Source organism: Erythrolamprus reginae, chromosome 7 (genome assembly GCF_031021105.1).
Source record: "Erythrolamprus reginae isolate rEryReg1 chromosome 7, rEryReg1.hap1, whole genome shotgun sequence".
NCBI classification, from domain to species: Eukaryota; Metazoa; Chordata; class Lepidosauria; order Squamata; family Dipsadidae; genus Erythrolamprus; species Erythrolamprus reginae.
In genome coordinates, this window is record NC_091956.1 from 12,498,624 (window position 1) to 12,510,603 (window position 11,980).

The 11,980-nt window shown below is 42.7% G+C and overlaps 1 protein-coding gene across 2 annotated transcripts in view; it reads left to right on the forward strand.

The window, feature by feature from the left end:
- ANAPC4 (anaphase promoting complex subunit 4) overlaps positions 1–3,753 on the forward strand; it is a 57,322-nt gene extending 53,569 nt beyond the window's left edge. Inside the window, exons 29-30 of one of the 2 annotated variants that reach the window (XM_070756966.1) lie at positions 1,768–1,937; positions 3,628–3,753. In XM_070756966.1, the coding sequence (XP_070613067.1) occupies positions 1,768–1,917 (150 nt within the window). In that variant the 3' untranslated portion in view covers positions 1,918–1,937; positions 3,628–3,753. Of the gene's footprint in view, positions 1–1,767; positions 1,942–3,627 lie in introns of both variants that reach the window. The other variant, XM_070756965.1, reaches the window with a different exon arrangement.
- Positions 3,754–11,980: the final 8,227 nt, after the last annotated feature.

Below are 11,980 nucleotides of genomic sequence, written 5' to 3' on the forward strand. Positions count from 1 at the left end.
CAAATCTAAGCATACAAATCTAAGTAATAAAAATCTCTGGAGTCTGTGGAGGGTGAAAAACGGGCCTACCAGGCCCACAGGAAGTTGGAAAATTTATTTATTTATTCGATTTCTATGCCGCCCTTCTCTGCAGACTCAGGGCGGCTCACAGCAAAATAGGTACAAAAATCAATGTATCTAATTTAAAATCAGTTCTAAAACCCAATATTTAAAAACAGTCATCCACATTCATTCCAAATACATTGGCTGGAGCTAGATATAACACTCAATGGCCCCAAGCTTGCTGGTAGAGATGAGTTTTTAAGGCCTTGCGGAAAGCCAGGAGGGGGGGCACAGTACGAATCCCTGATTCCAGAGGGCTAGGGCCACCACAGAGAAGGCTCTTCCCCTAGGCCCTGCCAGGCGACATTGCCTAGCAGACAGGACCTGGAGAAGGCCAATTCTGTGGGACGTAACTGGCCACTGGAATACTTCAGCCAGAAATGGGCTGTTTCTGGCCTCTGGATAGTCTCCGCGAGGGAAAACCTCTGGAGCCTGCTGAGGGCGAAAATGGGCATACCAGGCCCACAGGAAGTCAGGAACTGGGCCTTTTGCGGCCTCCGGATGGCTTCCATGGGGGAAAATCTCTGGAGCTTGGGGAGGGCGAAAAATGGGCCTACCAGGGCCACAAGAAGTCAGGAAATGTGCCGTTTCTGGCCTCCGGATGGTAACTGTGAGGGAAAACTCTGGAGTTTGAGGAGGGCAGAAAATGGGCCTACTGGGCCCACCGGAAGTTGAGAAATTGGGGGAAGAGACCTTATGCATGCATGCACAGGGGGCTGTGCAGCATGGGGTTGCACGTGCATGCGCTGGGGCACACGGCACACGAGGAGCATTAAATACTACGTGTGGGCATGCATATGCGAGCAATAGGGCGTGCTTTCAACCCCCAAGGGAAAAAAGGTTCGCCATTTCTGATATCAAGCAGACAAGTCCTTGTAACTCCATCTCGTCCATCTCAAATCAGTTGTGATTGATTTGTTTGTATGTATGCTTGATTATATAGTTTGCTTGGGTTTTATAATGGGTTTTTAATTGTTTTTATTATTACTCAATATTTTTTCATTTACTTTATTAATTGGATTTATATGCCGCCCTTCTTCGAAGACTCGGGGCAGCTTACAATGTATAATAAAAAACCAATTAAAAAAATGGCAAATACAATTAAATAAACTAGATATCTAACGTAAAATCCCCAATATTTTAAAAATATTTGACTTTTTAAAATCAATGTCTTGTTATAAGCCGCCCTGAATCCCATGGTGTTGGGTGGCATAGAAGTTAAATCATTAAATAAAATAAAATTAATTCACCACAGTTTAGCTTGTTACCTTCCTTGGTGGGGGGTGGGGCGGACAAAATTGCTTTTAATTTTAAGGTGACGGCACCCAAACCTGGTGAGGTATTGATTTCTGCCCTAAGTCCTGAAAGTTCATTTATCTTAGAAACATAGAAACATAGAAGACTGACGGTAGAAAAAGACCTCATGGTCCATCTAGTCTGCCCTTACACTATTTCCTGTATTTTATCTTACAATGGATATATGTTTATCCCAGGCATGTTTAAATTTAGTTACTGTGGATTTACCAACCACGTCTGCTGGAAGTTTGTTCCAAGGATCTACTATTTCAGTAAAATAATATTTTCTCATGTTGCCTTTGATCTTTCCCCCAACTAATTTCAGATTGTATCCCCTTAAAAATTAAACCGTCCTTCATGTTTTCCTAGCTAAGTTCGAACCTAAGGCACATCCGGGTGTTTGAAATGGATGAAGACGATGGGGAAGCGGAGGAAGAAGAAGATGAGGAAGCCCACCAGTCTGTCAGCCTAACCCAAGAAGAACTCAACCTGTCAACAGACATGGCTGAAGGAGAATAGGTTTTGGCTCAGCTGAGCTGGTAGGTGAGGTGCCACCAAGATGGAAAGAAACATTCATTTCAAGGTTTTTAGACCGGGGGTGGGAATCCCCAAACCTGGCAAATTTAAGACTTGTGGACTTCAACTCCCAGAATTCTGAGAATTGAAGCCCACAAGTCTTAAAGTGACTGAGTTACCGGGATGTGTGCAGCCGTGCAAGACTTTTGTGGTTTTTGCTTCTGCGCATGTGCGAAATCAAAATAATTGCAGAAATCTCGTACACACGTTCATCCCCTCATGAGATTTTGCTTCCTGTGCATGCTCAGAAGCAAAATCTCGCTGGGACACGCACGCCGGCGACCCAGTAGTAACAGTAGCAGCAAACCCCACCTGGTTATGGGGCTCCATTGTCCGAATAATACAACTGGAAACAAACGAGTCTTAAGACAGACAGAATAACAAAGAGTTGGAAAGGGCCTTGTAGGTCATCTAGTCCAACCCCCTGCTTCAGATAACTCCTGCCAACATGGTTCTGCTTTGGATAGTCCCATGGTTTTCTCAACTCAACCAATCAACCAAGCAGTGGAAGTGATGTGCCAGTGCCGGGAGGCTGTTGGGGCCTGGATGGATGTCAACAGACTCAAACTCAACCCGGATAAGACGGAGTGGCTGTGGGTTTTGCCTCCCAAGGACAATTCCATCTGTCCATCCTTCACCCTGGGGGGGAATTATTGACCCCCTCAGAGAGGGTCCGCAACTTGGGCGTCCTCCTCGATCCACAGCTCACATTAGAGAACCATCTTTCAGTTGTGGCGAGGGGGGCGTTTGCCCAGGTTCCCCTGGTGCACCAGTTGCGGCCCTATTTGGACCGGGACTCATTGCTCACAGTCACTCACGCCCTCATCCCCTTGAGGCTCGACTACTGTAACGCTCTCTACATGGGGCTACCTTTGAAAAGTGTTCGGAAACTTCAGATCGTGCAGAATGCAGCTGCGAGAGCAGTCATGGGCTTTCCCAAAAATGCCCATGTTACACCAACACTCCGCAGTCTGCATTGGTTGCCGATCAATTTCCGGTCAAAATTCAAAGTGTTGGTTATGACCTTTAAAGCCCTTCATGGCACCGGACCAGAATATCTCCGAGACCGCCTTCTGCTGCACGAATCCCAGCGACCGATTAGGTCCCACAGAGTCGGCCTTCTCCGGGTCCCGTCAACGAAACAATGTCGGTTGGCGGGCCCCAGGGGAAGAGCCTTCTCTGTGGCGGCCCCGACTCTGGAACCAGCTCCCCCCAGAGATTAGAACTACCCCTACCCTCCTCGCCTTTCATAAACTCCTCAAAACCCACCTTTGTCATCAGGCATGGGGGAACTGAGATATCTCCCCCGGGCCTATATAATTTATGTATGGTATGTTTGTAGGTATGTCTGCTTAAAAATGGGGTTTTCTTAACTACTTTAAAATTTTAAATTGTAAATTATTAGATTTGTTATGAATTGTTTTATTATGTTGTGAGCCGCCCCGAGTCTAAGGAAAGGGGCGGCATACAAATCTAATAAATAAATAAACTCCATTGCCCCTCTTGTTTTTCTAAACCAGGGGTCTCCATCCTTGGCAACTTTAAGCCTGGAGGACTACAACTCCCAGAATTCCCCAGCCAGGTTGCCTTCTGGGAGTTGAGGTCCACCAGGCTTAAAAACATCCTTTAGATGTCACAATTTTGTCATTACAGGATGCATATATGTCAAGTTTGCCAGCATCACATGGAGGACGACTGGGGAATGAATCTGTTAAGCGTGGCCACCACCGTCTTCAAAACACAGTGTACAGAAAATAAAATGGAGCTCTTACTTTGTAATTGTGCTTTTCGTTTGTGCTTTTCGTTTCACAACCCCTGTCTCCTCGATGCTTCCATCGTCGAATTATTTCTCGGGTGCTTTAATCCAAAGCAAATGTTCTTTTACGACTCCAGTGTTTGCCTGCTGCTAAATCAAGTAATCTCAAAGAATGTCATTTTAGATAACTTCGGAGAAGCTTCTTCATCAGTCAGTTTCTGGTCATTTCCAGCATTCTGTCAAGAATTATGACAGAGGGGTTTTTTAATTCCCCAATTAAGGCTTGAAAGAAGCATAAGGTGCCATTCAGCTATAATAATCTAGGTTGGAAATTTAGGTTGGGAAACTATTTCAAGTGTGTCTTGAATACTGGTTAATGTTTGATTTCTAACCTCAAGGTCTAACGCAACTAATATCACTGAAATCAAACAATTCCTCCTGGAAACTCCAAATGAGATGACGACGACTATTATTATTATTATTATTATTATTATTATTATTATTATTATTATTATGTCAGTACAACACAGCAAACGAGATCACTATGCTGGATTTCGTATTTCATCACCAGTCGGGCGCTTCCCAAGCACCTAGGACTGCGTGATGTAGCAGCAAATTATGTTTGGCGATCCCAGTAAAGCGGCCTTTTGCAATTGACAGATGGAGATTTTGTCAATTCCGATGGTTTTCAAATGTCCGCTGAGATCCTTTGGCCCTGCGCCCAGCGTGCCAAATACCACTGAGACCACTTTCATGGGCTTGTGCCAGAGTCATTGCAGCTCGATTTTTAGATCTTCGTATTTCACTAATTTCTCTAGCTGCTTCTCCTCAATTCTGCTGTCTCCTGGGATTGCGATGTCGATGATCCATACTTTCTTTTTCTCCATGGTCCCAATGTCTGGTGTGTTATGCTTCAGATTTCGGTCAGTCTGAAGTCGGAAGTCCCACAGCAGACTGACCGAAATCTGAAGCATTATTGTTGTTGTTGTTGTTGTTGTTGTTATTATTATTATTATTGTACAGTAGAATAGAATAGAATTCTTTATTGGCCAAGTGTGATTGGACACACAAGGAATTTGTCTTTGGTGCAATGCTCTCATTGTACATAAAATTAAAGATAAGTTTGTCAAGAATCATGAGGTACAATTTAATTTCCATGGTCATTTTGTCCATTTCTGCCCATTTGTAAATCTTGTCTATGATATTGTTTTCTAATGGGGTCTTTTCAGCTTTCCATAATTGGGCATATGATATTCTGGCTGCAGTTAACACAATAAAGTTGCCTCCTGAAAAATTTTAGGGATCTTCCAAATCCAGATGTTTACCTACATAGAAACATAGAAGTCTGACGGCAGAAAAAGACCTCATGGTCCATCTAGTCTGCCCTTATACTATTTTCTGTATTTTATCTTAGGATGGATATATGTTTATCCCAGGCATGTTTAAATTCAGTTACTTTGGATTTATCTACCACGTCTGCTGGAAGTTTGTTCCAAGGATCTACTACTCTTTCAGTAAAATAATATTTTCTCATGTTGCTTTTGATCTTTCCCCCAACTAACTTCAGATTGTGTCCCCTTGTTCTTGTGTTCACTTTCCTATTAAAAACACTTCCCTCCTGGACCTTATTTAACCCTTTAATATATTTAAATGTTTCGATCATGTCCCCCCTTTTCCTTCTGTCCTCCAGACTACAGTATACAGATTGAGTTCATTAAGTCTTTCCTGATACGTTTTATGCTTAAGACCTTCCACCATTCTTGTAGCCCGTCTTTGGACCCGTTCAATTTTGTCAATATCTTTTTGTAGGTGAGGTCTCCAGAACTGAACACAGTATTCCAAATGTGGTCTCACCAGCATTCTATATAGTGGGATCATAATCTCCCTCTTCCTGCTTGTTATACCTCTAGCTATGCAGCTAAGCATCCTACTTGCTTTCCCTACCGCCTGACTGCACTGTTCACCCATTTTGAGACTGTCAGAAATCACTACCCCTAAATCCTTTTCTTTTGAACTATTTGCCAACACAGAACTGCCAATACCTTTCCTCAAAGCCGAGGTAGAAATAGTTTGTGGCTCTTAGCTCAGCAAACCAGGCTTCTAATTTAGCAGAGTCCTAAGATCATTGCACGATCAAGGGAAATAAAAGTCCACGGGTCGCTTTTGGACATCTGTACCTGATCATGGTTTAGCCTGGTCCACCATCTTGCTGCGAGAGCTCCAGAAAGCAATTTAAGGCAAAAATAATACGATGCCATTGTTTCTTCGTTTGCAAAGCCAACTCAATTTAGAAGAAGAATTAGAAAGCACAACCTGCTTATGAATAAAGGGAAGGTATTTCTTGGCCCGGAAGGCAGGGTCAACAATGACCTTGGTTTTGCTTAAAACCCCATAAGGATGTTGTTTCAAGTGATGGGCTCCGCTGAATCCTGTATTTTTTGGAGTATAAGACACACTTTTTTCCTCTAAAAGAAACTGATAATTAGGGTGCGTCTTATACTCTGAATGTTGTTCTTTTTTTTTAGCCCTAACTAGCTGCTACCGATCTTCCCAGCTCTTACCTTGCAGGCTCTTTCATTGTTACTCTCTGCAAATAATGTTTTTCAAGCCCTAAGTCTTTTCAGGGTTTTTTTTTCATTGCTCTAGCTTGCTCTGAGTAAGTTTCTTTCCGGCCCTAACCAGATGCTAACGATGTTCCCAGCTCTTATCAACTTGCAAGCTCTTTCATTGTTACTCTCTGCAAAGAATGTTTCCAAGCCCAATGTCTTTGCAGGGTTTTTTCCATTGCTCTACTTGCTCCAAATATTTCTTTCTAGGTGCTAATGATGTTCCCAGTTCTTAATGGCTTGCAAGTTCTTTCATTGTTACTCTCTCCAAATAAGTTTTTTTTTAAAGCCCTGACCAGGGGATAAAATAATGTGCTGAAGCTGACCAGACTAAGGACACTAGCCAGATGAATACCTGCTAGCCAGATTCTTTTCCCTAATTTCCTCCCCAAAAACTAATGTGCATCTTATACTCTGAAAAATACGGTAATCTCTGGATTGGCAGAAACTGTTTTTGATGGTTCTCTGTCTAGCAATGTGAGTGGCCTTGAATGCCCTTGGATTTTTTACATTATCTTGCGGAATAATTCCTACAGATAAGCATCAAGAGCAAAGGTGATGGCACACTTCAAAGAGGGTGACTTGTTTGTTCCAGACACCAAGATGTCAGATTGACCCGTAGTAGTAAAATTGTATTGCTTTAGTAAAGATAAGGTTGAAAATTTTCCTCCTTAATGTGTTTTGGGCGCAAGGTTATGTATGTAGCTGATCGGGGAAAGGGGAGGAATAGAGCCATAAACTCTTTTTCTATGAATCTCAATTCCTGAGCTTTCTCTGATTTAATCAGACTGTCCAAATCTTAATAGATTTCAGACAGTATCGGGTTGATATGGGTACGGATTAGGATGGCACACTGGTAGCGAAAATTGAGCTGTGTTCAGTTTTGCTTCTGCTATGGGCAGTGTTCCCTCTAATTTTTTTTTGGGGTGGGCGGAAAAGTATAGTGTCTGAGCGGCAGTCCCTTCGGGACTGGGCGGCACAGAAATAATAAATAAACAAACAAACAAACAAACAAAAAACCCACCCTGTTTTGCCTCAGAGAATTTCAAAATAAAATACTGTACTGTGTGTCTATAACAGTGAGCTCATAATAGGGCAACTCTATCAATATCAAAATGCCACTTAAATAGTTGAGCTAGTTTCAAACTAGATTTTGATTTTCTTTCTCTCTTCCTTACTCCCATTCTTTTTCTTTCTCTTTTCCTTCCTCTCTTTTTTCTATCTGTTTCTCTCTCTTCCTCTCTCTCTCCTTTCCTCTCACTCTTTCCGTCTCAGCTTCTGGGCAGGTTTGGAAAACTCTGAGTTGATGATGATTTTTAAGTGAGCCATTGCTCACTGCTCAGCTTAGAGGGAACTATGGCTATGGGTGCGCACTCATGCTATGGGCGCGCACTCAACAAGTGAAAAATGAGCTACGTGGACGATTTGGGAGGCCTGCAGAGTGCTTTTGGGGGACTGGAGGAAGGCAAAAATATTTATGTTTTTGTGCAAAACAGACTGGTTTTTGCCCATTTTTCCACAAAAAAGGTGTTTTCGCCTTCCCCCAGAAGTATTTTACAGGCTTCCCAAACCCTCTGAACTCCAGATTTTTCTGAAAAATTGGTCCATTTTTTGCAAAAACAGCACACAGGGACAGGGCTTTAGGAGGCCAAAAATGGCTGTACAGTGTTCCCTCGATTTTTGTGGGGGATGCGTTCCAAGACCGCCCGCGAAAGTCGAATTTCCGCGAAGTAGAGATGCGGAAGTAAATACACTATTTTTGGCTATGAACAGTGTCACAAGCCTTCCCATAACACTTTAAACCCCTAAATTGCAATTTCCCATTCCCTTAGAAACCATTTAGATTATTACTCACCATGTTTATTTATTAAAGTTTATTTTAAAAAAAAATTATTAAAGGCAGACGAAAGTTTGGCGATGACACATGACGTCATCGGGCGGGGAAAAACGTGGTATAGGGAAAAAACCCGCAAAGTATTTTTTAATTAATATTTTTGAAAAACCGTGGTATAGACTTTTCACGAAGTTCGAACCCGCGAAAATCAAGGGGACACTGTATTCGGTGTATAAGGTGCACCAACATTTTCACCCTCTTTTAGCGGGGGAAAAGGTGTGTCTTATACTCTAAAAAATATGGTATACTGAAGATAACACAGAATACTTTCCAAGGCTGCTTCCTCTTACGTCTGAAAACCACAAACAATACTTAATCTTGGCTTGGTCTTACACACTTGTAGCAATGGTAAAGGAACTTCTGTTTTCTTTGTAGGGTGAATTGGCAAATATATATTCACGCGGCTGTTTTGTCTTTTGTGGTGACAGTGAAAATGGGAGGAGGAAGTGCTATTTATGCTCTCTTGAGTTCCTAAACAAAAGCCACAGTGTAAGCCTAACAACAAAACAATGCAATAATATTACGAGGCTCTTTGCTCATCTTAACTCAGTGCCAAATCTCACACAAGGATGCTCGGGTGGGTGAGATTTCACCAATTTTCGGTGAATTCTTTGCTTCCATTTATTTATTGTTAGAGTTGAAAGGGGCCATGAAGGCCATCAAGTTCAACCCCCTGCCCAAGCAGGAACCCTATATAGCACACCAGGCAAATGGCAGTTCGATCTTCTCTTAAAAATGTCCAGAGTGTTGGAGTTCACAACGTCCGCTGGTAGGTTGTTCCATTGGTTGAACACTCTGACCGTCAGGAAGTTCCTCCTTATTTCCATGTTGAATCTCTCCTTGGTCAGCTTCCAGCCGTTGTTCCTCGTCCAGCCCTCTGGTGCCCTGGAGAATAAAGTGATCCCCTCCTCTCTGTGACATCCCCTCGTGTACTTGTAGACTGCTATCATGTCCGCTCTGGCCCTCTTTTTCTCTAGGCTATCCATGCCCAGTTCCCTCAGTCTCTCTTTGTAAATCTTGGTTTCCAGTCCCTTGGTTGCTCTTTTTTACACCTTCTCCAGAGTTTCTATGTCTCTTGAAGTGTGGTGACCAGAACTGAATACAGTACTCCAGGTGTGGTCGGACCAGGGCGTAGTAGAGTGGTATTAAGACTTCCCTGGTCTTGGAGTGTATTCCCCTGTTGATGCAGTTTAGGATTGTGTTGACTTTTTTTAGCTGCTGCTGCACATTGTTGGCTCATGTTTAGTTGATTATGCAGCAGCAGCTAAAAAAGCCAATATGCATGCGAGGAAGCAAAAAATCGCTACAAATCTGCGAAATCCCATGCTCACGAGCATCTTTGCACAAGATTTGATTTTCTGCGCATGCGTAGAAGCCAAATCTCACACCCCGCCCACCCGCCGATCATGCAGAGCTACACGCGCAACTCTTTTCCCTACCGGAACGCCGTCCCCTACCCAATACTGCGCGCACACCACTATTTGAGAAGAACTGTCTTAACTTATGGATGGGGTGAAGGTAGGGGCAGTTACTAGCTACCTGCGAGACCGCCTTCTGCTGCACGAATCCCACTAGTGTGCCGTGAGACATGATCAGGTGTGCCGTGAAGCTCAGAGAGAGAAAGAAAGCAAGAGAGAGAGAAAGCAAGAGAGAAAGAAAGAGAGAGAGAAAGAAAAAAAAGCAAGAGAAAAAGAGCGAATGAGAAAGAACAAGAGAGAAAGAAAGCAAGAGAGGGAGGGAAGGAGAGAGAAAGACATAGAGGGAGGGAGGGAGAAAGAGAAAAAAAGAGGAAGGAAGGAAGATAAAGAGGGATGGAGAGAGAGAGAGAAAGAGGAAGGAAGGGAGAGAAAGAGGGAGGGAGAGAGAAATAAAGCAAAAGGGAGGAAGAGAGAGAGAATTTCTTTGTCCAAACTTTTTTTAGCCCCCCCCCCTCCGCTCAATGTGCCCAAGGGTTTCGTAAATATAAAAAATGCCGCGGCTCAAAAAAGGTTGAAAATCACTGAACTAGACCATGTCATTTGGCAGGACCTAGGGGGAGAGCCTTCTCTGTGGGGGCCCCGGCCTTCTGGAATCAGCTCCCCCTTGGAGATCCATACTGCCCCCACCCTCCTCGCCTTCTGTAAGAGTCTTAAGACTCACTTAGATTCTTGCCCCCAGCCGATGAATGTGCTAAAAGAATGCTGAGCAAATGGAATGACTGTTTTTTATGGCTTTTTTGGGTTTTAGACTTAACTAATTAATTGGATCTAAGATTTGTATATTGTTTATTATATTTATTTATTTATTTATTTATTTATTTATTTGTTTATTTATTTATTTATTTATTTGTCCAATACACAAATACATAGGAAGAAAAATAGACATGTAGTAATATATATAAGGGTAAAGTGAACTTAGAGGAGAGGATATATGAAAGAAAGAAAATATATATGATAAGTGAGAGAAAGGAAAGACAATTGGACAGGGGACGAAAGGCACACCAGTGCACTTATGTACGCCCCTTACTGGCCTCTTAGGAACCTGGAGAGGTCAATCGTGGAGAGTCTAAGTTGTGAACCACCCCGAGTCCTCAGGAAGGGGCAGCATAGAAGTCTAATCAATCAATCAATCAATCAATCTGGTCTTGGCCCAGCTGGGCCTTGGTTACGTTCAAACGGAAGCAAGGTCTTGAGTCCATCCATTTCCCCCAATCTCCTCTTATCATTTTTGCACAAAAGGACTGAAACATGGTTCATTCAAAGCTTGTGATCTACAAAGAGCTGAAAGTTGTTTGTGCAACTCTGTTCGGTGAACACTTGAGTCTGTTCGGTGGCAAAATACAGAATTTCCTCTTTGAATCAATTTGATATGCAATGGAAGAACTTGTTGAACCAAGGGCAGGGTAGGTTATCTAAAGGGCAGTGACTCAGCCATTCCTGTGCCAACGTCTTGAGCTAAAGATGCTACGGCGATCACGGAGTGGTCAAATGGATGAGCTCACACCCTTAACCTGTATTAGCTGTATGACTATTCAGTGGCCATCGGGTTGTTTTTAGGATTCTTGGATTGTGAAGACAACACCAGGGGAGGTGTTTGTACTCTTTTTCGAAAGAAAACCAATAATAACAACAAGAGAGCTGGAAGGGACCTTGGAGATCTAGTCCAATCCCCTGCTTAGGCAGGAAACCCTACATCACTTCAGACAGATGGTTACCCAACATCTTCTTAAAAACCTCCAGTGTTGGAGTATTCACGACTTCTGGAGGCAAGCTGTTCCTAATGGATAATAATAATAATAATAATAATAATAATAATAATAATAATAATAGTGACCGTGGAGAAAAAGAAAGTATGGATCATCGACATCGCAATCCCAGGAGACAGCAGAATTGAGGACAAGCAGCTAGAGAAATTAGTGAAATACGAATATCTAAAAATCGAGCTGCAACGACTCTGGCATAAGCCAGTGAAAGTGGTCCCAGTGGTACTTGGCACGCTGGGCGCAGTGCCAAAGGATCTCAGCGGACATTTGAAAACCATTGGAATTGACAAAATCTCCATCTGTCAATTGCAAAAGGCCGCTTTACTGGGATCGGCAAACAATTTGCCGCTACATCATGCAGTCCTAGGTGCTTGGGAAGCGCCCGACTGGTGGTGAAATACGAAATCCAGCATAGTGATCTTGTTTGCTGTGTTGTACTGACATAATAATAATAATAATAATAATAATAATTATTATTATTATTATTATTATTATTATTATTATTATTT